Source organism: Triticum aestivum, chromosome 5B, assembly GCF_018294505.1.
Source record: "Triticum aestivum cultivar Chinese Spring chromosome 5B, IWGSC CS RefSeq v2.1, whole genome shotgun sequence".
NCBI lineage: Eukaryota > Viridiplantae > Streptophyta > Magnoliopsida > Poales > Poaceae > Triticum > Triticum aestivum.
In genome coordinates, this window is record NC_057807.1 from 297,707,231 (window position 1) to 297,731,936 (window position 24,706).

The window sequence follows — 24,706 nt, forward strand, 5'->3', positions numbered from 1 at the left end:
ACCGAACCGCCCACCACACCAGAAGTCCCCCCCCCCCCCCCCCCCCGGAAAAAAAGGGAAAAACCCGGAAGCGGCTCCCCTGACGTACGTTGCCTGCAGTTGTGGCACTGCCATGTGGGCCTGTTTTTCAATGAGCCCACCTGTCACTGATGGAACGGCACCCTGCCGAACGGCAGAGGAGCCTCGTCCGAAAAACCCCACACCAGAAGTCTGACCCCCAGAAAATCCCCAAATCTTCGCCGTCTCAGCTTCCGAATCGCCGGCGAGGAGGAAGGGAGCGGCGATGGCGGGGACCATCTCCCGCATCCGGCTGGAGAACTTCATGTGCCACTCCAGCTTGCACATCGAGCTCGGCGAGCACGTCAACTTCATCACCGGGCAGAACGGCAGTACGCTTCCACCCAAACCCTAGCTCCCCCCTCCCCCTCCCCGCGCCCCTTCTCTCTCTCTCTCACCCATCGATTCGCCTTTTCTTCTTCCTGCTGGCGCAGGCGGAAAGAGCGCGATCTTGACGGCTCTGTGTATCGCCTTCGGCTGCCGCGCCAAGAACACGCAGCGGGCCGCCACCATTAAAGATTTCATCAAGACTGGCTGCAGGTAGCGTTCGCCTTCTGTACCCACTAGTATCTTTTATTTTGTCATCTAAATCACTAATAATCCCGAGTCAGTATCGGAAAAAAATTTAGATTTTATCGCGAGGATAGTTGTTGGTTGCGAATAGCTGCTGTGTGGTTCAGATTGTTATGATGATTGCTGCATTTCTGTAGATGGGTTTCCGGATACGGTTTTTGCCCACCATGTTGGAATATTGAAGGTTACACAATCTCTTCGGTTGGGCCTAATCCCTGTCGATCCTAACAAGTTGGCGAGGTGTCGGGACCGCGCGATTACAGTGAAAGCAGTGCTATGCTGCTAGCACTTGGCCAATTTTTATTATACGAAAACATTTATTAAACATTTGAACAGCATGCGTTGCAGTAACACACACACACATACACACCAAGAGTTACCTGTCTGAGCCTTGTCCATACCCTTGCCGTTGCACATGACACTAGTCACTAACATTCTTCAAAGCTGTATTACCTGAAAAATCTGCTGCAGTCATTTTTAGGCAATGTCGCAGCTGTATGGTTCAGAGAAAAGAATAGAGATCACATGATTTATCAAAAAACTTATACACTGGTCTGGTTTTATTGCATTAATTGATGTATTTTTCAAACAGGGCACCAACTGTCGCACATCACACTGTTAATATTAATATTACTCCCTCCGATACCATATTACTTGTCGCTCAAACAGCTGGTTCTAGCACTGAAATACGTGTAGATACATCCGTTTTAGCGGAAACTAATATGGATCGGAGGGAGTAATAGAGTAAATTGCACTTTGCACCAGGCAGGTTGCCACTTCTTTCACTTTGCAGCAGGTCAGACGGAATTTTTAACTGTGCACCAGATATAACACGATAATATTGTAGTTTGCACTAGGTCGGTAGGTCCCATACAAACACTTGTTTGAAAAGATCCATAAAGAATTATACATGTTATGGTGTGAAATATATGCCTATAGTTCTACTTAGAAAGACATCATTTGGGTTGAAAATTCATACATGTTCGGGTAATCCAGACATCATTGTTTTTTCATGGGTCATACAGTATTTTTCTAACAATGATCTGTAGGCATGTATTTTGTTCTATAATAAACATGTAGCATAATAACTTAGTTTAGCTTGAAGATTTTTCTGTAAAAATTCAACAGAGGCTGCCTATTAAAAGCAGACAGTCTCTGGGGTTAGATCTTTGCAAATTGGTGAAATAGCGGCTGAACCTGCTGGTTCACCGACTGCCCTTGGCTGAATAAAATAATGTTAATCATTCCAAATGGTCAACCACCAGTTGGGCGATTGAACATTAAATCAGAAGGTTGTCAGGGTGCCCTGCTTTAGTAGCTATGGTCCTGCGTATGATTGTGGAATTGATGACTGCATCAATCATGATACAATGTTTCTACTGTACAATCTGTGGTTAATGGTTTTGCATTTATCCTCTGACTGTTTTATCTCTCTTTCGTGTGATCGATTTTAATATAGTTTATTTTGTTAAATTTAAATCGCAGTTATGCAGCAATTGCTGTTGACATCAACAACCAAGGGGAAGACTCGTTCAAGCCTGATGTATACGGAAACTTAATTAAACTGGAACGCAGGATTACTGAGTCATCAAGTTCTACGATTTTAAAGGATCAACATGGTACTCATACTTGATCCATCCTCCTCCCAGTTGTTGGTTGTGCCCGTCTATTATGAACACTTCATGTGTAAAGTTGTTTAGATTCTGTTTTAGCTGTCAAATTTAGTACTTTAGGTTTCTGTTCTCACTTTGCTAACTTGTACTCCCTCCGTTCCATATTAGTTGTCGCTCAAACTTATGTATCTAGCTTTGAAAAATGTCTAGATACATCCGTTTCAGCGACAACTAATATGGAACGGAGAAAGTATTATTTTAATATTTTTTCTGTGACCTTACCAGAGTTCTCAGTTTTTATTTGTATTTTTCTATTCAAAGATGACACATTTCTGAACTTATGATTGTTGCATTTCTCCATTCGTTCTCCATTCTTGTGTGTTGGCTGCATATCTTTGTTCTGTTTAGTGGTTATCTCAAGTTTTAATTTAGCTGTCACATCTTTCCTATCCTTAGTTCTCTCAACTTTCCATGTTGGCAAACGACACACATGTTGCTTGTGCTTGACTTCTTACTGTACATGTTTGCATGGCTGCAGAAAGTGTGCTTTTTCACTTATAATTAGACTCGGATAATCTTTATCTTTACCAGGTATTTACATGTTGCATCCATTTCCATACATTGTTAAATGCTACTACCTCTGTTTATAAATGTATAAGAGACATTTTGGCAGTTTAAATGGAACTGCCAAAATGTCTTATATTTGGGAACAGGGGGAGTAGTTAGGCATGGAAATAAACACTGGTAGCACTTAATTTCATTCTTTCCAGGAAAAAAAACACTTAATCTCAGTTGAGCTCACCTACAGATGGTGCTACCACAAAAGACTTCTGCATGGTCCAAATTGCATCATGCACATCTGATTGCTGTTAGATCAGAGTCCTTGCGTAAATTGAAAGTGACAGTAAATTCTGAACTGGTTAAATAGATGGTTGTTGTGAATTTACCAAATTGATCAAGTGGATGATTGCTATAAATTTACTAAAACCAAGTTGTACTAAAGGTACGACAAGTAATATGGGTCGGAGATTATGTTAATTAATTAACTACAGTAGCTATTCTTGTATTTTTATTTACTAACTGCACAATATTTTTACCATGCTATACTATACTGCGCCTATTGTGATCATATGTGCTGGAACAGGTAGGAAGGTGGCAAATCGCAAAGATGATCTTAATGAGATAATTGAACATTTTAATGTAAGTTGCTTGTTTGCTGATGAATACTAATTTTTATGTAGTGGTTTCACTCATCCAGTTGTTTGTTTTACTGTTTTCTTTCTGTATTGGGTCAGTTATGAAAAAAAGGTGTAGAAACTGACGGACCCTTCATCTACTTCTCCTCGCTGCACCTTTGCGTGTCTTTATATAAATAAATAAATGTATGTAAGGATAAGATATATTAAAACAACTGCAAGAAGACACCATGCTCTCTTCCTCTCTGGCTTTCTCGCTCGCTCCGCCGCGATTGCGCTATTGGTCAGCTTCACAATCACATATCCCCCCCCCTCCTGTCTACTCGCTCTCCTTGTTTTCTCTCTACTCAAGACATGCATGAAGAAATTTCATTGGGATGCGCACATACATGCTAATTGTTTTGTTTTTGTCTTATCACTGTAAGGCCTCCTTTGGTTCATAGGCTAGGAATAATATACAACAACAACAAAGCCTTTAGTCTCAAACAAGTTGGGGTAGGCTAGAGCTGAAACCCATAAGATCTCGCAACCAACTCATGGTTCTGGCACGGGATAGGAATAACATAGGAATAGGAAAATCATAGGAAGTGGGATGGCATGTATATCAATTCATGGAGGGAAAGAGATGTCATTTGATGCATAGGATAGGAATTTTTTCATTGAGTCTATGCTAATGTTTCTTTTCCTTTGAAATGTCAAGGATTTATTCCTATCCTACATAGAAATAGGAATCCATTCCTACAAACCAAAGGGCTCCAAAGGAATTTTACTATAAGATTCCTATCCTTTAGAATTCCTCTGAAATTCCTGTAAACCAAAGGAGGCCTAAGTATATTCATGGGCTAATAACTCATCCTGTACCCATGTTCTCTCCTATTAGTAACCCAGCTAATTCAACATGCATGCACATTCTAAAATATGACAAACTCACTAACCAGTATAAACTTTACAAAATAGATGTTAGCATGCTTGTGCTATATTTATGAGAGGGGACAGAGATATGTTACTCGCTATGGGGAAGAATTGGGAAAGGGGTTGATCCAAGCTCTTTGCACAAGTATGGGTTTAAGAACTGAAAAGAAAGGGATAAAAGTAGAGACCATGTGAAAGAGAAAGTAAAGCCTGTGCTTTACGTGCCTCTGCAGAGCGAGCAGATGTGTGTCACCATCACCTCAAGGAACTTCAAAGCGAGCGGGAGCTCCTTCCTTTGCCTTTGCCATTGGCCTCACCATGTCCGCTTTTTGCCCCTAGCCCATGCTGCCAGATCTGTCAGTAGCACATGGCATGTCAACCAATGGGAAAGGATAGAGTGACACAGTTCAGTTAGTGCACTACGCCTGCCTATGTACAAGAGCTTGTTGAATCGTCAAGCAGGTCTTCATATGCGCAGAGCTTACTGAATTACTCCCTCCGTCCGAAAATACTTGTCATCAAAATGAATAAAAAGAGATGTATCTAGAATTAAAATACATCTAGATACATCCCCCTTTATCCATTCTGATGACAAGTATTTTCGGATGGAGGGAGTATCAATCAAGCCGTCGTGTACGGAGCTTACAGAGCTGTCAAGCAGGGCTTTGTGTGCACAAGTGCGCAATCATAGTAGCACTTCACCTAATTCCCTCGTGCACCTTGGTCTGTCATCTTCGCTAATAATACCTTATGAGGACCAACCCTCAAAGCAAGGAACTTGTCTGTTGTCGTGGCCCGGCTTTCACGTTACTTCCTCCGCCTTGTATCTGGCGTCTTGCCCACACACACGTAGACAAAGAGAATTTGAACCTTCCGATTCAGCACACAGGAACCAGTCTAAAAGGCAGCAACTCATGCAGCAAAGCAAGTGATTTGGACAAGCTTACCCCAAAATTTGGTAACTGGTATCTACCCTGAAACACACATCGTGGTCTTATTCAGAACATAATTGCATTTTACTAACCGCATGGCATGCCTTTATAGTAGCAAGCGACTCCCTAACTTGACCCACAAGAAAATAAAGAACAGAGCTCTAATTTCATGTCTTGGCTAAACAAGGAAAGTAAGACAGGAATTCGTTGTCTCTTTTTTTGTTTTTTGCACCTTCTTGCACTGGCAAGTTTCTTCGGTGGAAAAAACAAAATCCCGAATTTCAGCCTTTTCTGGTTCTCTTCTCTTCAAGCCGATATATTTTCTATAACAAACTGAATTGCATCCAAAACATGCACAATAAGGGATCTGGTCTTGGTGGCCATGATCGATGGCTACTTCCATCTAACGTAGCATGGGTCCAATTTGGAAACCTTTAACGTGATGCCTCCTCTTGATATTATTTAGCTGCTACTAGAAATCTACTTTGGATGATTCCTCTGAACCAAATTAACCTCCTGAAGAGCAACATGTCTATACATAGCAGCAGTTAACTCGTCTTCATCATCGTAAGATAGGCGCAAGAACCTTGGGAGTGTAAGCAATTGGTGCATCAGTAGTTTTTACGATAAACTTTGCCGTGTCGATACCTGGAGTTGGATTTGACTAGGATTTCACCGCCGTGTATCAGCATTATTCTACCATTCATGATATGGACCTGAAACCGTTATTTATACCTTTCTGTGGAAGTACCTTGAGTCCTTGATTGAATGTCATGGATGTTTTATGTTTCTACATCCTGATCCATGTGCAACTTTTTAGATCGATGTTGAAAATCCTTGTGTAATTATGAGTCAAGACAAAAGTAGAGAATTCCTGCACTCAGGAAACGACAAGGATAAGTTTAAGGTAATCATCAGTTCTTTCAGTTTCCTGCCGATACAGCTGTATCAATATGTGTGCTTTACCTAGTTTTATTTTATGTGTTGGAGCATCTATGGTTTTATGGACTTGAATGGAATTGTATAGTCATACTCTGCAGGTCCCATGGTATTTAGTCACTTCTAGATGTATTCAGTTGTCTTGTGAAGCACGCCTTCTGTTAGTCAGTTGTATAATACTGTGGTTGCATGTTTATTTGCGTCCCAGCGGATGGTTTCCAGTTTTTCATATAACTAATTACTCCCTCTGGTCCATATTAGTTGTCGCTCAAACAGATGTATCTAGCACTAAAATACGTTTAGATACATCCACTTGAGCAACAAGTAATACAGATCGGAGAGAGTAGCATTTTTTAGACTCCAAGAGCATGATTTGATGAGAACATGGCACTCAATGTATTTAATAGCAGGCAATATGTCTTTTGGTAGCTTATGACTTCCTATGACCCTTGAGCTGAAGTGCTATATAATGCAGTGATGCTGTTGATTTGATCTCATAATTCTGCCTTGTACCTGTTCTTGCTATATCACTTCCTCTGTTATAACTCTGAGCACTGCTCTTGTTCTTATACTGTCCATACATTATGTCTTGTTGCAGTTCTTTTTCAAGGCTACTCTTCTTCAACAAGTCAATGAGTTACTGGAGACAATAAGAGATCAGCTGAACAATGCAGACTCTGTTGTTCAAGAGTTGGAGAAGTCAATTAAGCCAGTGATGAGAGAACTTGATGAATTACGAGAGAAGATAAAGAATATGGAACACATAGAAGAGATAGCACATGATATCGATAATTTGAAGAAAAAGTTAGCCTGGTCATGGGTTTATGAAGTCGACCAGCAAATTGAGGAACAGACAGTGAGACTCCAGAAACTCAAAGAACGAATTCCTGCATGCCAAGAAAGAATTGACCGAAATACAGTAAGTTATGACCTTTTTGACTGGAAACTCCATTGTGCTATTGTATCCTCTGAGCACCAATATGGTTTTCAGTGTAATTATTTTTGTAACAACAACAACAAAATCAACAACTGATCCTTTAGTCCCAACACTATTGTATTTTTTTTTGTAACACAAAACATAAATCATTGCAACCCATTAGACAGATAACCCTCCATCCTTGTAAAAACGTTATAGAATAATTCCACCACACTAACAATTTAATTCATGTCAGGAAGAAATCGTTGTTTCTTGGTAGTATTCTGCTATGTTTTTAAGGCGACGCCTTACCGCCTTAGGGAGGGGGGGGGGGCGCTTTGGCGCCTAGGCGACGCCTAGGCGGGCGCTTTGGACGCCTAGGCGCCCAAAGCGGTCGATTTTCCAAAGCGGAGGGGGAGCGCTTCGACGCCTAGGCGTCGCCTTAGGGACGCTTTAAAAACATAGGTATTCTGCCAAATTCCTTTGAAAATGTATTAGCTATTCCATTTGCATTGGTCAGTATTCTAGTTCAAATTTGAACTAAAACCATGTCACTTATTTTGGGACGGAGGGATTATCTTAATACAGTTCAAAATGGTCTCAAAGAATTTCTTGACATATATATGTTGAATTTCCATGTGTTTGGCTTGTCTAACTTTATGCAAGCTTGCTTATGATCATTTACTGAATTATATCTTTGCATCTTTTAGGTCGTTATAGATGACCTGAAGAAAGAGCTTACTGAAAAGGAAGAACTTGTAAGATCTTTAGGCGATAAGACTCATGAAGTGAACAGCATGAAGAAAAGTATGGAAGATAACATTGCTGAGGTATCTGAGTAGTTGATGTAGCATCCTTTATGTTCAGGGAAATTTAATCATATTTGAACCAAAAGTTGTAGAGCCACGTGCAGCTCTCTTGTCTTTGAACATGGAAATGAAGAAGTGATAGTCATGATACATGTAGGCAAATTATGACCGTCAAGGCATCAATTGTTAGCAATCCTTCTGGTTGTCACATCTTTTTGTCTACAGTGCTTATCAGGCCTATAAGTTATTATCTCAAGTTCTGTTGCTGGTTATTCGCGCAGAACTAAATCTGCAATAATTTCTGGCTTAATGATATGTTCATTTTGGCTGTATCGAAATACTGCCACAAATGAGGTGCTAGGATTCCTATTGGTGTCAGCTTAATTTTGCCTAGTATTAATTCAATTTGAAATATAAGGATTACATGTTTGGTAATCTTGTTTGAAAATATTGCATGTAATTTTTTTCTTATTTTCTCCTCATTTCTGAGCAAATACCCACACTATCTGATCCCTTATTCTCAAGACATCAACATCATGGACATCTATCTGCTACGGACATGATTGTAGAATGACTTCTACTTGTCTTTCTTAACAATTGTCATGTTCCTTTTGTTCACAGGTTGTGAAGTTGAAGATTGAACTAGAGGCAGAGCATGAGCGTGGGACACGTACACTGGAGAAAATGAATGGCCGGTTGAAACAAATGCAGGCACAACTCCGTGATTTCCAAATGCAGCATATGCAATTTACTCAAGTAAGGCCTCGTTCGCTTCAAAGGATTCTAAACCATATGAAAAATTAAAAGCGTAGGAACAGGGAAGCCTTGTAGGTACAATACGGAGGAACTGAAATTAGAGGAAAGAAACAGTGGTTGCGCGTTCTGAACGCCGGATGGATAAACAGAGAGCTGCAGCAGTCGTACCAGTCCTAACCACACATTAGCAGAGCTGTGCTGATTTTTAATTCGCATGCTAGCCATTCTTCTCTCACACATGGACCCACACTGCATATTTTATTCAGCTTATCAGTGGGCAGCCTCGGGCTTCCGCCAAAAAAAGAGATCAGGGTAGATGTGTCGATTCCTATGGAATTGACACTGTTAGCAATCCTTTCCTACGGTATACTGTAGCGAATTCCTTTGTAATGAACACAGCAAAGGGAAAAGAAACCATGGAATCCATAATTCCTTTGAAATGTCCAGAAATCCTGTAAAGCGAACGGGGCCTAAGCTGTTCTCTCCCATAGAAATAATTCCACCATACAAGTACGTAGTAGATAGTGTTACAATAGATTTTAGTCCGTCCACCTGCCTAGGAAGCTGCCTGCCAGTGGACAGCCTGCATGGATTGATGAAGATAAAAGGGGAAATCTAATACACCACAATTCACAGCAGCCTGCATGACAGTCTAATGCTATTCCACCGCAGGCTACTGTAGGTAACACACTGCTCTAAAAAGGTGCACTGCACATCATAGGATGGAGCAGCGAAGGAGTGAGCTGCAATCTGGATCCACAGCAGAGAGGATGGAGCAGGGGAACCAGACCAACAATTAGGATAACATGGTTCTTAAAGCGTAAATCTAAGCTATGGCATACGTGTCACCGCTAAGGTGTCCTAGGATTGTAAGGCATAGCCCTCACATTTGACATGCGCTTGACTGCCATAGAGAAGTCTCTGTCACCGCGACGGGTCTTTTGGGCTGTGAGGAAGTTATGTGCTGTATGGATAGTGGCAATCTATCAATGTTTTTCATTTTCTCTCATGGTAGATGTGTTGATTGTCTGTTCCTACAATGTCTAAGGCGTTGCCTTACCTCGCCAAAGTGCTGGGCATCTTGCCTTACCGCCTTAAAACTACTAAGGCTAGGGGATCTGGTGATGGTTGAGGAGGAATCTAGCTAGGCGATTGAGATTGAGAAAGAGAGGTGGTGATTTGTGGAGATTTTGAATCCGTGATACTGAGGCGGCAATGAAAAACTAAGTTTTCTCTATTGTTGAGTGTTGAGGGCACCCCAATTTCCTTCTGTCCCCTTTATAGTCTTTCGCACAATCCTCTGCTTAACAAATTTCACAGCTGTCGCCTGTGCTGGCATTCCTAGATTGCTCTTCTTGACGCTGGCTCCTCGTAGCTTTTGCTAGCTCTACCAGTTGCTGCCATTTGGCTACCCCGATGAGCTCAAAATCACTCCCTTTAGCTGCCTTCAGACTGGGTGGCATGGTGCTTTGGCTGCTGCCTTTTGTGAATTGTGGCATGATCTTGAATGTCATGGTTGAGACCCTGGCCTTTTATCAAGAAATGAATCGGCGGACAACCTCTCTTTCCTTTTTCTAATTGCATAGCTGAAAAAGCTTTGTGTCACCATCCCTTTATACGGTTGGCAAGACCACCTTCCTTAAAGATTATGAATATATAATTTCATCTGATGTGAACTTTAGGGTAATTGTTGTGCTGAGGGGCAGATGACAGTGTTGGAAGGGGATTAAGAATTGAAAGGTTTATCGACTATAGACTAGGATGAGAGAACTTTTGGATAGAAATACTAAAGGCATGTTTCTAGTCTAGCAAGCCTTCCACAGTACTACACTTGTGTCTCAAGTCTGGCAAGCCCCAGTCTTGTGGTTGCCGCTTGGCAAAAGTTGGCTAACAAATGAGACTGACAGGTGGGTTAAGAATCTAATAAAGGGTGGCAGATGACAACTGTGTCTGCAACCAAACAACTGCCAAACTGTCTGTCTAACGTTTTGTAATATTTGGCTACAAACGAAACATGCCCTGATTAGGGATGGCTTGATTGGGCCCCTCACACAAATCTTAGTGTTACCTTAAAGTACTCCCTCCGTTCACAAATACTCCAAAATTTGTATGGACTACATACAGATTGAAATGAGCGAACAAACACACGGAAACGTTTCTATATACATCCGATTCAGAAAAAAGTTAGAACATCTTATATTTGTGAACGGAGGTGATAGTTCATTTTAAATAAGGGGAGCATCATGCTATTAACTGGACTAATCACATTTTTGGTTTCCACAATAGCTAACTATGACCACTTCGTACCTATATTGTCAACTGAGATGATAACCTGTTCCTCAGAAGAAGTTTGGTTATCCCCTTAAATATGAAATAATCGGCGAACCTTGATATCAGTTGTTGCAAAAGATTACGCTGCCATAGCACGCTGTTGATTTCTTTGTATTTCCTTGGCTTTGTATGCTCGAGTTTAGTTATTCTGTCTGAATCACTTCTTTATCAATCTGAAGGCTGAGGCATCTCAAATTGAGGAAGACATGCAGAACATACAACGGGAGATTGATTATCTTGATTCAAATGTTACAAGGTCATTCTCATTAACTGTACTTCTTACTTTGCTTAACTATATCCAAGTAAATATCTTGGTTGTTTGACTCCACCTCGTGTGCCATTCAGGTTAAGAGAGGAAGAAAAAGAATTTTCTGAAGAGTTATCAGGCATCCAAAAGTCTATCAGTGACATAGCAAAAGAGGTACATTAAACTCAATGCCCCACTTAGTGCAGGGTGATGATATTAAACTCAATGTGCTGCCAGTAATACTGCTTTCCTGCATACTGAACTTTAAACACTGTAAACACAGTAAACATGATATGTTACTCGTCCACCCGAGTCACAAATAAGACACAGTTTGGACTAGAAACATTTGCCAAAGAAAGGTCCTAAACCATAATTTTGAATTGTATTTTTTTTGTATTATGGAAATATTTCTTGAGGAACATACTTCTACCATTTTCGTATGGCCTAAATCTCCATTAAGATATTGTTTGGTCAGTTTGGAGAATAATTACGAGCAAAAAATATATTACCTTTTGTATTTCATAGTTCCTTGGTGGCATCCATTCCCTATTGATGTATGGATGCGGGAATATGTTTTCTAGATAATGTAATTATGTAGTATAATGTTATTCTTAAAGAATGTGTATTCTGGATTATGTTATTCTTAGAGATTGTTTTTGCTGCTTCTCATATGTTTGGCTTCTTTCTGATTCCTAATACTTGATGTGGAAAAAAGAGCGGCAGAATGTGATTACGCATAGTAATAATTAGGCTTAATTTTACATTCTCCATGTACAAGTCAACTCTGATTAGATTCATTAAAAATTCCAAATATGTTTGCACATGACACGTAATGTATGAAGGAATACCATGTCCATGTGGAATGCGCCCCTTCTCTTCACCTTAGTTGACACTCTATTAACCCTGTTCTTTTATCACATTTTCTCCCTTTTGCTGAACTTAAAGAACTGCTGTCATAGCTCTACTTGTTTAAAAAAGTATTTGGAGTGAGGCTGAAAGTCCAGAGTTACGGGCAAAATACATCTGGGTCAAAGTTAGATTACCTGTTTCAGTACTGTGGGCTGATTTCAAGCTCGGAATGAGCTTTGGTTCAGCATTAAGTACCTCCGAAGAAGTGTTCCTTCGACATTTATCTGAAAAACATCACTTATAATTATCTGCACCATTTGAAGTTCACAAGTCCTCTATGCTTTCTTGTGTTGTTGGCCAACTTTGTCTGCATTGAAACATGTGGGTCTTATGCCATTAAATTTATTTCGCAGATAGCTGAAAGTGATAAAAGGATACTCCAATTGAAATCTCACATGGATGGTCTTCAACAGCGTCAAAGTAATACGGTATATTCTCTCTTTACAGTAGCCACTAAGCAGTGTATACTCCTTTTTATGATTATAACCCTGCTTCTCAGGATGTAATTGATTTTAGTAGCAACTCCTCTCTAACATGTTTGTTTTTATGCAATTAATGCTTTGTCTTAGGTAACGGCATTCGGGGGACAAAAAGTTCTGAAACTCCTGCAATTAATAGAATCAAACCACGGAAGATTTAGGAGCCCGCCTATTGGTCCGATAGGGGCTCATCTGGTATGAAAATGCTGATTTATCATGATTCTTGTCTTGAATTGGTTAATCTTGAGTCTAGAATATGTACTAATAATACCTTGTGAAGTACTACCTCCTTTCCGGTTTATAAGGCGTGTGTGTATCCCTAGATCTATAATTTGACCAACAAAACATGAGTTGTATAGTCTAAAAATTATACCATTAGAAAGTATACGATTTGAAGTTTCTAATGATGTATTTTTTTGTGATATATAACTTGTATTACGTTTGGTCTATTTGTCAACCTAAAGATACGCACAAGCCTTATAAACCGGAAAGGAGGTAGTAACTTCCTTATATTACTTATATCATTTAGCATTTGTTCTGATCTGCTGTATTCAGTAATACACTTCATCAACCTATCCCACAAAAAAAATTTCATCAACCCATATTGCTTATATTCTCATAGTCTTGTTTTGTTACCATCTCACATGTTCATAGCATGTCGTTTTGTCTATCTATTTGTTTATCCATGACTTTATAGATGGCAGCCTAACTATTGTTCCCAGCTACAGTTCTATGCTGTGTTCTGTTAGTGCAGCTGTATTGGTTCTTATGAAGTTCTAACCCATCCGAGTACTTTATTACTGTGACCGGTCATCCATATTGCTCTGTCCTCTATTCCTCCTAGCATCTCCAACTGCTGTAGAGCCTGTGTTGACTCTGGAAAGTACTAAAGTCTGGGAATGTCCTAGATTTTCATACATGCGCTTCAAATTAGAATATGGAAACTGAAAATTGCGTGCAAAGTTTTGGCCGTTTGTGCAGGTGCACCAAATTGGAGTAACTGTATACATATTTCTTCTCATTTCATCAAATAACATGAATGCAAAATATATTTGTTGTCTCATGTTATCCCGTAGAAATACAAATTTAAGCTTTACACGGTCTTGTCAGGGATTGTGCCACTAAGCTGTTATAATTATGCTTTTGTAGTCCTTGTCGAAGTTTGGGTACTGCACTTACTTTATAGTGCAAAGGAATGGTATAAATTATAGCCAGTTCTTTCATATAGTATTGCCTTTTCTATCATGTAAGTTATGTCTGCGTTACTTCTTCCAAATCTTCATAATGCTTTTTGTCATGCAGCAACTTGCTAGTGAGTCCTGGTCTGTCGCAGTTGATTGCGCATGTGGAGGGCTTCTGGATGCATTTATTGTCTCGTGTCATAAGGATTTACAAGTTCTGCGAGAATGCGCGAATAGAGTGTATTACAATAACCTTCGAATTATTGTGTATGATTTCACTAGACAGCGGTAAGATTAAAGGCTGTCTGTTTCAACATTTTCTGTTTATTTTTTATGAACTCTAATTCTGTGACCTCCTATAGATTGATCATTCCAGATGGTTCACTTCCTACAACAGAGCACCCTACAGTACTATCAGTTATTCAGTCAGAGAACCACACTGTGCTGAATGTATTGGTAGATCAGGTACTGCATTATGTAATCTTCAAGCAACTATGTTGGTTTCGATAAAGTGGTCCAATTACTCCAAACAGCAAGGAGGCACAAAATTGGAGTATTATATAATGGAATTTGACTATGCTTACTCCTATTTAATGTCGTATTTTAAGTTTTAACTATTTGATATCTTTTGAAAAGTTGCAACAACTGAACTCATAATTCCCTGAATGGATAATTATTTTGAATCCAAATAAACTGGATATTTATTATGAAATAGTTTTTAATTATGAGATATCAATATGCATCACACTGTTTGTTCTCTTATTTTTGGATCCTTCTGTTCGAGATACTATTATTACAGCAGATATTTACTAAAGTTTCTTTGTGTCAGGGTCACGCTGAAAGGCAGGTCCTGGTTCGAGATTATGAAGTCGGAAAATCTGTTGCATTTGATCACAGGATGCGGAATATAAAGGAAGTCTATACCTCTGATGGGTTCAGAATGTAAGTCTTGGTGGTCGTACTCTGCTCGTATTAGGTTTGGTTTTATTCCAGCAATTAACTTGTTATATCTAGCAGTTTAGCTATAGTTTACCATAAGTAATCCTTTGCTAGAAGTAATTTTGGAATCCTATAGGTATTTCTATCACCATGTGCCCCCACATGTTTATGTAAATGCAAATTCCCACTTATAGATTTAGTTTTGATGATTTATCATCTTGCTATTTTGTGGAATTGACTAGTGGCTTGAGATCAATTTTCTGGAGTTTCTCAGTGCCAAGAGGCACCCCGGGGTAACTGCAGGGGAATGGTTTGATGACATACGGGACCACTTGGAGGGCACCCTAGTCCCTAAACCATAGTTACCTGATTCACAATGCGCTGATTTGTGATTCGTGGTCTCTGCTTTCTAAAAATAGAGTTATCTGGGGTATATACAGCTCCAATCCACAAACCTGTAATGGGGTTCCCAAAGGGGTAAATTATAGTCCTGTAATAATCAATATAGGAATTAGTGGCTGGCAAGGCAAGCAAATTGACCACAGAAGATTGTAGCTTAATAACACAAAGGACAAGAAAAATGCAGAAAGATAGAAGTTGAAGGGCTGGCATCCAGCTTACGGTTGTAGCTTAAGAAAAGAAAAGGAAATGAAGAAACTGAGAAGTTTGATGGCTGGGCACCCCCCTTAGGACCTCATCCTTTCTCTTTTTTTTTACCATGTCCTCTCTGGCAACCCAACTAAACCTCTCAGGACTCGGTCTGTTCCCCCTGCAATGTCATCGACGGCTACCCAGCAGCAAGGTCGACCAAGTGGGTTTCAGCTCAACGGGGGCGACACATGCATGTTTTGACAGCTGCAATGCAGGCCTGGTCGAGCAGCGTCAGCAAGGGCATAGTCAAGCAGTGGCAGCAACAGTGTCAATTGAATTCTGCTGTCTCGTTTGGATTTTTGCGTCACTTCTCTATGAATCGCGAGTGAATCGTTTGCGATCTGGAAACCCGATCATCATTGCTCTGTCGGGATCAGGGTCCGACGCCTCTTCCAGTGAATCTGGTAACAGCGAACTGGACATCCTGTTCGGAGCACCTGAGCATTGTAGTCGTTTGGCAAACTGGCTGTCTGGGTCGTCGGCTGTGTAGTACAATGACCGGGCAGCCAGTTTGCCAATGATTGGGCATAATGCTAAACCCCTAGGATGCTGATATTCTGTTTATGTACCGGTTTAATTATAATAGCCTCATTTTTGCTGATTTAGATAAATTTCACTGACTTTTAAGCTATTGTATGTAAGCTTATTGGACATACTTTTTTAGCCAATTTAATGGAATGATTTCATGTACTAACAAAATGTAATATTCTTTTTCAAATATATAAAGCCAGATTTTCAAGATGTTGTATTCAATCATATGTTTTTAATTGTTCATGCATATGTGAAGTATTTTAAGTTCCTTTTTGTGTTATTCATTTATTTTGATGTTTCAAAGTGTTATACCCGGACCTTGTGTACCAAGTGAATAAAATCTGCCACCAAATTGCTACACATATATGTAATTACCTAAAAAATGCATAGCATGGCAGCAAGAACATTGTTACATGGACAAGAACCAATATGCATTATTTTGGCCTCAACTATTTATCTAGATTACAAGCAATTCACACTCAGCCAAACCTGAAATCCATTCCTACTGTAATTTCATCAACTATCATCCATTCATCAGGAGTAGGAAACCAAAGAAAAATTAAAGAAGAGATCCAAAGCCCAGGATCCGGTGTGGACTCGGGGTTCGCTGGATGGCATGTTGTGAGGTAGATCCAGCGTGTGCTGGAGGTTGCTGGATGAGCAGGCTAGAGGTCCTGCTTGCGCCGAAGCGGGGCTGCAGGGCCAGCTGCCAGCAGGGGTCGCCGTCTTTGGAGAAAAGGGGCGGGGAGGAGCAGCAGTGCTCCCTTACCGTGTCTGTGTTTCAGCTCCCACAGCAGTTTTACAGTTTACTGATGCATTTTCTATTCATGAACTTCTTTTGGGAAATAAAGTATCATGCAAATTGCTAGATAACTTGTGGAAATGAGCATGCTAGGTGATATCTGATTGCTGTATGTTCATTCGTTGATTTTTTTGTGCCATTGAATTTTTCTTTCAGGTTTTCTAGAGGTTCTGTTCAGACTATTCTTCCTCCAAACAAAAGGCCAAGACCTGAGCGTTGGTGCAGTTCACCTGCAGAAAAAATAGCTGAACTGAAGAATGAAGTTGACGGTATTCAAAGAATAATCTCGGAAAAGAATGCTCAGAGAAGGAAGTTGGTTAATGACCGAAGTAACCTTGAACAGAAAATAGCAAATTTGAAGGTAAAATTCTTATTGGTGTGTAATCCATTTTAATTATCTATTAACTTCCCATGTTGGTCTGTAGAGAAAACGAGAACCTGAGGAGCGCCATTTAATGAATAAAAAAGTGCAACTTGAAGACGGAAGGAGAGCTACTGCTGAAAATAATAGGCATGCTGCTGTGGACACCACTGAACTAGAGGAGGACATAAAGGTCCGCTCCCGATTTCCTTTCTCGAGGAACCATCTATCTCATTTCACTGCACTAGGTACTAATCTTTGTTATCTAAGCAAGAACTGTATCAATTTTCTCATGGTACTTATTTCTGCAGGAAGAGAAGAATAACATTGAGCAGAAAGAACTATCACTGCAGAAGACTAATGTGAAGTTAACAGCAGCTTTACGAGAAGTGAATGATAGAAGAACGGCATTCAAGACCTTTATGGGTATGAAAAATCCACAATCTCAGCATTGATGATGTTACCATCTCTTGCTGGCATGTATGCAAGTTGTTCAGCATTTGATTTTTCCCATTTCGATCTTGAGATGGCTAACCATGCTTGCCACATGGTAGCGTTTTACTTTAGAATTATGCTTATTTTAGACTTGCGTATATGATGGACGCAAAACTGTGGCGTTAGCTTCTTTGAAGTAGGCATACAACAAATTTGACTGTTCAATTTGTTAGGCAATACTTAGCAACAAGTCTGTGTAAAAGGATTCAATATAGCATAGTGATAAAGCTAGCATGTGACCAATTTGTTAGGCTATATCTGTCCTCTGATGAAGCGAATGATACACTCCTTAATTTTCTCGTGCTCTGGTGTGGGCCTTCATGAAGAAATTTGCTAACTGTAGTTCGAAAGGCACATACTGTAGAGCAATCACCTGGTCCTGCACACAGGACCTCATGAAGGAAGCATCAACACCAATATGCTTGGTGAGCTCATGCTTCAATTCTGATAGCACATATACTCAGAAAAAAGGTGAGTTGCTGTATTGACAGAAACACCAAAATCCTCAAGTAACCACCGCGGCGAAGTCACATATGCTGTCAAAAGAGCCACAGCTTGCAACTCAGTGTCTGCACTCTGAACCGGAAACTGCAGCTTTGTTTCTTTTCTCCCAGGCGATGAGAACCATCACAGACATTTGCAGTTTGACCTTCTCACACAACTCACCCAGCCACTCTTAAGAAAGCATTTATAGACATTAAACTGATTACAGACCAGTGTTGAAAGCCATAGCAAGAAGGGTGTGGTCATGTGGGCCACAAGAACAAACAAATGCCTCATCGTGGTCACGACCATGCTCCTGCTTAAAGCCAGATGCAACAAGACAAGCCTTTTAAAGAGAACAATACCCATGCCTCCTGTGCTCCCAAGATCCTGAGACGATGAACCACCTGCTCGTCCGCTGCCCATTTTCCCGGCAGGTTTGGCATGAAATCATCGTCTGGCATCGCATGCCGTGCGCATTGCCAAGCCATCAATCTTCCCTGCTGGAATGGTGGCACGCGGCCAAGCGGAGCATACCAACGGCCATGCGCAAGGGCCTCGCCTCCATGGCCCTTCTAACCCATGTATGATCTGGAAACATCGCAACGATTGCGTCTTCAACGGTGCTCAGTCATGCGTGAATGACCTAGTTGCGTAGATCAAGGAGGAGTCGGCGCTCTGGGCCAAGGCAGGAACTGCCGGCCTACGGGACACCATGGCCCAAACATGGGATGTGCACTGATTTCCTGTAACCACCTTGACCATTGTACCTCCTAGGAGGCTTGTAACATAAACCCTCTCTTTTTAATACAAAAAAACGCAAGTCTCTTTGCGTTTTCTCGAGAAAAAAAAGTTTATAAACCAATGGAGGGCGCATGTCTGAGATAAAGTTCATGGGATGAACACTGTAAGAAAAATCAACGAACGAGGGAGAGAAGGAAAAAAAAGGTTGGCCGGTGACATTGTACCTGTTTTTATGAAAGGATAGCGAAGCAGAATGAAATAGACGAGCTCCTTTGTGCATGTTCTTGATGGGGAGCCTGAACAGAGTGGCAATCGGCAGATGTCAGAGGTGGGTGGAAGCTATGTAGTGGCACAAGCTGGCGATTGAAAGCGGTGTCAGTCAACCGAAGCAACTGCTGCTTGCGACGGTGAAGGTCTAGCAGACGCGTGTGCCGCGGGGCCGGAAGACAGAGGGGTGGGCAGCAGCGGCTTGACTTAAATCAGCCTGGATCGGGTAGTCGATGGAGCTGCTGAGTAGAGATGACGGTGGGAGGAACTGATGGTCGGGTGTGGTGTCTTGTGATTGCATTTTAGGACAGATTGGGGCACTGCCGCTGCAAGGATGGCTGGTGGCAGATGTGATCTCATCAAGGAATTGATCTGGGGGGATGGGAAGCAGAAAATCGCATGCAGTGTGTGGAGATAAAAATCAATCGAAAGTGGAAATCGAGATTGAGACAAATTCGATCAGTTAAGGACGAGTTGTAGAGTCCAAAAAAAACTAAACCCCTAAATCTACTCTCTCTGTTCCTAAATATATGATGTTTTGGTAGTTTAAATTGAACTACCAAAACGTTATATATTTAGGAAGGGGGGAGTAGTACTTCTATAACATGCGAGGAAATATGCATTTTGTATTTCTTTGAGGTCATGGGCCAATACATATACACCTACAGGCCTGACAAAACATGCAGAAACCCCATATACAACAGGCATATTACATGTCTATTATATACAACTTTCAACAGTTTCCAGCTCTTTCCAGTTGGAACTTGTTTCTCAACCTTTTCCTGTTGAAACTTTGCCTTTTCTTTTATTTACAATATAGTATTTGGAAATAATTGGCGTTTTCCCTCCATCAAGCACTAGTTTATGCTGAAACTTACGGATATCCGCTGCCAGACTTCTGCCCATGTGTGAATCAGGTGGTAATCTTGGCGCGCTTGTAATCTTTTCTGGTGTTCTTTTAATCCATGTGTGTGTGCTGTGGATATTCTGTGGGAGTGTCAAGACCTTTCTGGGTCTGTTTTGTTTAGTGTTTTTCTCTTCTTAATATAATGATGGGCAGCTCCCCTGCTGGTTGCATAAAAAGGAAACTTAAGGATAAACCTATCCATACTTTGATCTGTTTGATTGTTTGTTTGACCTATACATTACCTGATACTACTTGAATACCAAAATTAAATTCCCTTTACCTTCTGCATTAGATGCATACTTTAGAAAAAAAATACGATGCCATAGCTATAGAGAATGAAAAACTAGATTTTTTTTGCTCACTAAATCTCTGTTTTAGGTTCCTCTCGTCCTATACTTGTAGCCTAGATTTCCTTTTACAGAATGTTCTTCAATGCCTGAAACTGAAAAAGTATATTTCTGCTGTCTATGGCTGCCTTCTTAGCTGTAACTACTATTCTCTGCAGATTCTAACAACTTTTTCTGGTTTCAGATTCTGTGAATGAGGAGAGATTACATTTTAGCAGCGCAAATGATGAACTAGATCTTGTTAAGCGTAAAATAGATGCAGCTCAGCAGGTGCTTCTCCTTATCTCAAATCCATTAGTGCTATTCAGTTTGCTCTAGGTTTGTGTTTCTATGGTGTTTTGATGCTTCGAGTGTAGGTGAGATGTACTGAAAGAGCATTTCTTTGGTCCATCTGCTTCATGAAAGCATCAATGAGCCACATATTTTCCCTTTTCCTTTCTTATCCCATGTAAATTTTTGCATTGTCAATGACCCCCTTTTGCTGAAATTGGAGCTGTCATTCGTTTGTTCTACAGGCACTATGGCTCATATGGTCTTGTGCCCCTCCTCACCTTAGTATCACATTTGATATTTCCATTATGGATTTTATTTAACTTTGGTTCGAATGTGAGAATATTTATTATACTGTAGAAGTGGATAAGCATCACATTATTGTTTCGTTAGAATATGGCGCTTGCTCTTCACCTACACAACTTATTCAGTTTCTATGGATTTTTTTTGTTAAAATTTGCCTCTACTGGACACGGTTTATCACCATAAACAGCTTGGTCAACCAAGCGGTGTCTATTCCTATTGGGAAGAAGTTAGAAAATTGTGATCGCTCAATTGTCTGTAGCTTGTATTACTGATGGTAGTTTCTTTCAATGAGTATGTGAACCAGGAGAAGACTCACTATGAAGGTGTCATGACAACTAAAGTTTTACCTGATATTAAAACGGCTGAAGCAGAGTATGCAGATCTTCAGCAGCGTCAGCAGGTTTTTGTTCTTTACTGGCACTAATGGCCTATTTTCATTTTGTTGAATTATGATTGTTTCTGTATGGTTCTTCTCTAAAAGTAAGTGTGTTCTGTTATAGCTACAGACAGTGTGCGCCTGAAAGTTCACATCGCCAAAAGAATTATAAAACTTGATAAGAGAACGGTTTCTTAGTAAGTGTCAAACATTCTGATGGAATTAACCCTGTTGCAAGAGGAAGTAAAAGTGATGATGCTCAATTTTATTAATTGGCAGGATGAACTACGAAGTAGTAAGATTAGCATGAATGTTCAAATAATTTGTTTTTATCTGTTGGATGGACTGATGGTGTTTCAGTATGGTCAAGAACCACCAATCTCATGTTGTTTTCCTATACTCTTAGAAAAGGTCATACCTTGAATAGTGGCCGAACTTAAATTAGCAACTTCATCTTATAATTTGTGTACTGCATACTGTCAACTTGGTACATCCAGCGTGCATGTTTTGTTAATTTCTATGAAGCATTTTTAACACCTGGATATATCAAATCTTCTGTGCTTATATTCTGCAGGAGTACTTCAAGAAGGCTTCGATTATTTGCTCTGAGAGTGACATGGAAGCTCTGAGTCATGTTGCTGGATCCACCCCTGAACAATTAAGTGCTAAGATAAATAGACTGAAACAGAGATTTGATCAAGAAAGCAGAAGGTTTGGAACCACCAACTTAGTCGTAGTGGCAGAAAAAAGCTGATGCCCATGAATTTTTATCCTTTTTTCATTAATAACAGTAATAATATGCGAGCAGATATGCTGAGTCCATAGATGATCTGAGGGCATTGCATGACAAAAAGGAACGGAAAATCTTAAGAAAGCAACAGCTGTATGCAGGTTTTAGGGTGAAATTAAATGTAAGTTCGTTCAGTACTTCATGTTTTCTGGTGACATCTTTGACTTTCTCAAACTGGTGCTTTAGTTGGAAAAAGAATATTTGATTGAATTAGTTATTACTGTTTAATCTTGGTTGTAGAAATGCATAGAACATTTGGGGCACATGCAATGTTTGATCAACCCAGATACATGCCGCTTCCAGTTCACAACTGTCATTTGTGAAATGCTTTTCGAGTCAACTCTACGCATATGATTTCTGTGTATCCAATCTAATTACGTAAAAACGATATTGGTTTTCAAAGTTTTGAATGTTTCACTAGACCTATACCCAAAACAGCAGTTGGGTCTGTTCTTGACCCAAGTTTATTGCCGTGCAGTCATGTCAAAAAGCATTGGACTTGCGATGGAAGAAGTTCCAGAGGAATGCTGGCCTTTTGAAGCGACAATTGACATGGCTGTAAATACAAGTTTCTTGGATGTTTATCATCTATTTTTCTGCAGGTTTTGATTTCTCTTATCCGTCAGTTGAAATGGTTAGTCCTGATTAGTCGGCCACTTTTATTGTTTTGATTGAAGGTTCAATGAGCACCTGGGAAAGAAAGGTATCAGTGGGTTCATCAACGTAGATTACAAGAGTAAAGTTTTGTCTGTTGAGGTGTGTACCTTCGTAACATTGCCCCTTCGATGTGCACCTAGTGGCTGGAGAAGTTGTGCTTCATCACCAGCCCACCCGCATATTTTTGTAGTGATTTATGTAATATTTTTAATTGATGTTTGATGTAGCTGACGATGCCTCAAGATGCATCCCGTGATACTGTCAGAGACACTAGAGGACTGTCAGGTACCTTTATGTTTGCCATGGTTGTCTTGTATCTTGTGAGATAGTGTTTAATTTTGTTGTTGTTGGTATTTCCTAGCTATGCTTTTGATAACTACAACTTTTGATATGCATCTTGATCCAGGAGGGGAGCGATCTTTTTCAACACTTTGCTTCACTTTAGCTCTTCATGGAATGACAGAAGCACCTTTTAGGGCCATGGATGAGTTTGACGTTTTCATGGTGAGCAATCCGATGGTTTTCTACAATCACCCTGTATATCACAAACCAAACCTTATTGGCGGTATCTGATTTGTGCAGGATGCGGTGAGCCGCAAAATAAGCTTGGACACCCTCGTAGATTTTGCTGTTGCACAAGGGTCACAATGGGTATTTATAACACCGCACGATATCAGGTCTGAAAATTGCCTGTGGTTGCTCTTGTTCCAGTTTCTTGCAAATTGATATTTATGACATCTATGTTTCCTCAGCATGGTGAAGCCTGGAGATCGGGTCAAGAAGCAGCAAATGGCCGCCCCTCGCGGTTGACTCAGGGCTTAGCTGTACGTCGTTGCGCTCAGCACTGTATATATCTCCTAGCCTCAGGGTCCACTTCTGACAGAACCTCTTGGGAACTGCTCATTTCCTATCTAAGTTTTGTTCATGGCTTGTTTCGAAGTGTACCGGCACTTGTTTTGTTATTTAGGACTATCGGGGACCGACGTCTTTGGCATGAAATGACCTCTTTGTGGTGGCATATACGTATCTGTCAGCTAAAACATTTTGCATTGCATGATACTAAGTGAAGCCAAGTGAAAAGAATCCGTCCAGTCATGGTGCGCCTGGCACTGATGCCAAGTTAAGCAGTTGATTTGATGACTGCTGAGGGCTTCTATGGACCCTTCAGCTCTCAAAAAGGTGTTAACATCCATAAATCATACTCCTATTTTTATGTACTTAGCATATTAGCTTTGTTTTGGGTTCAACTTTGACCAAGTTTATACATAAAAAAATTAACAATCACAATATCAAATCAATACCATTAGAATCATATTTTAATATATTTTCAGACCATGTATATCTTTTATTGTGAAATTTTGGATTGTTTTTGATTAACCTTGTCAAGCTTTACAAAGTTTGACTTGGTTCAAAGCTAATATGTGTAGTAAATAGAAATGGAATGAGTACCTCCCCATAAATATCCATGAAAGCAAATCATGACATCTACTTGGTACCTTTTTGATGTAAGATCGTCATGATAGATTTTTGCCCCTATGACGATGCAGGAGAGTGCCATTGAACGTTGTTCACAAATTAATCCCTGCTCCCCCGCCCCGATAGCTGCTCTGGCTGCTCCCTCGTGCCGATAGCTGCTCTGGCTCTGGCGGCCATATCTCCTGGCTGGCAGCCACTCCGGCTTCGGCGGCCACCTCTCCTAGCCGGCATGGCGAGCTGCGTGCAGCGCTCCTCCTCGTCCGGTGGCTTGAGCCCCTCCTCTGTTCTTGGCTTGGCCTGCTCCCCTCGTCGGATCTGGTGAACCCCCCTTGCTGGCTGCGCTCTCTTGTCGTCGTCTTAATGGTGTCGCAGGCGATCCATGGGCAGACCTTGGAGGGGGCCCCATGGCAACAGGTTTGGGGACGGAAGGAGTGTCGATCGCCTGGCCTTTGTC

General features: G+C 40.6%; 1 protein-coding gene across 1 annotated transcript; it reads left to right on the plus strand.

The window, feature by feature from the left end:
* Positions 1-136: 136 nt before the first annotated feature.
* LOC123111497 (structural maintenance of chromosomes protein 6B) lies at positions 137-23,830 on the plus strand. The gene is made up of 28 exons (XM_044532300.1): positions 137-389; positions 492-597; positions 2,116-2,249; positions 3,388-3,443; positions 6,104-6,190; positions 6,821-7,141; positions 7,849-7,968; positions 8,569-8,703; positions 11,214-11,290; positions 11,380-11,455; positions 12,544-12,618; positions 12,760-12,864; positions 13,972-14,138; positions 14,213-14,315; positions 14,680-14,792; positions 16,930-17,134; positions 17,199-17,327; positions 17,446-17,560; positions 20,562-20,647; positions 21,258-21,353; positions 21,904-22,040; positions 22,138-22,240; positions 22,598-22,677; positions 22,797-22,875; positions 23,004-23,061; positions 23,183-23,280; positions 23,359-23,453; positions 23,529-23,830. The coding sequence occupies exons 1-28, from the start codon at positions 284-286 to the stop codon at positions 23,584-23,586; spliced, it is 3,120 nt and encodes a 1,039-aa protein (XP_044388235.1). The 5' UTR covers positions 137-283; the 3' UTR covers positions 23,587-23,830.
* The last annotated feature ends 876 nt before the right edge of the window (positions 23,831-24,706 follow it).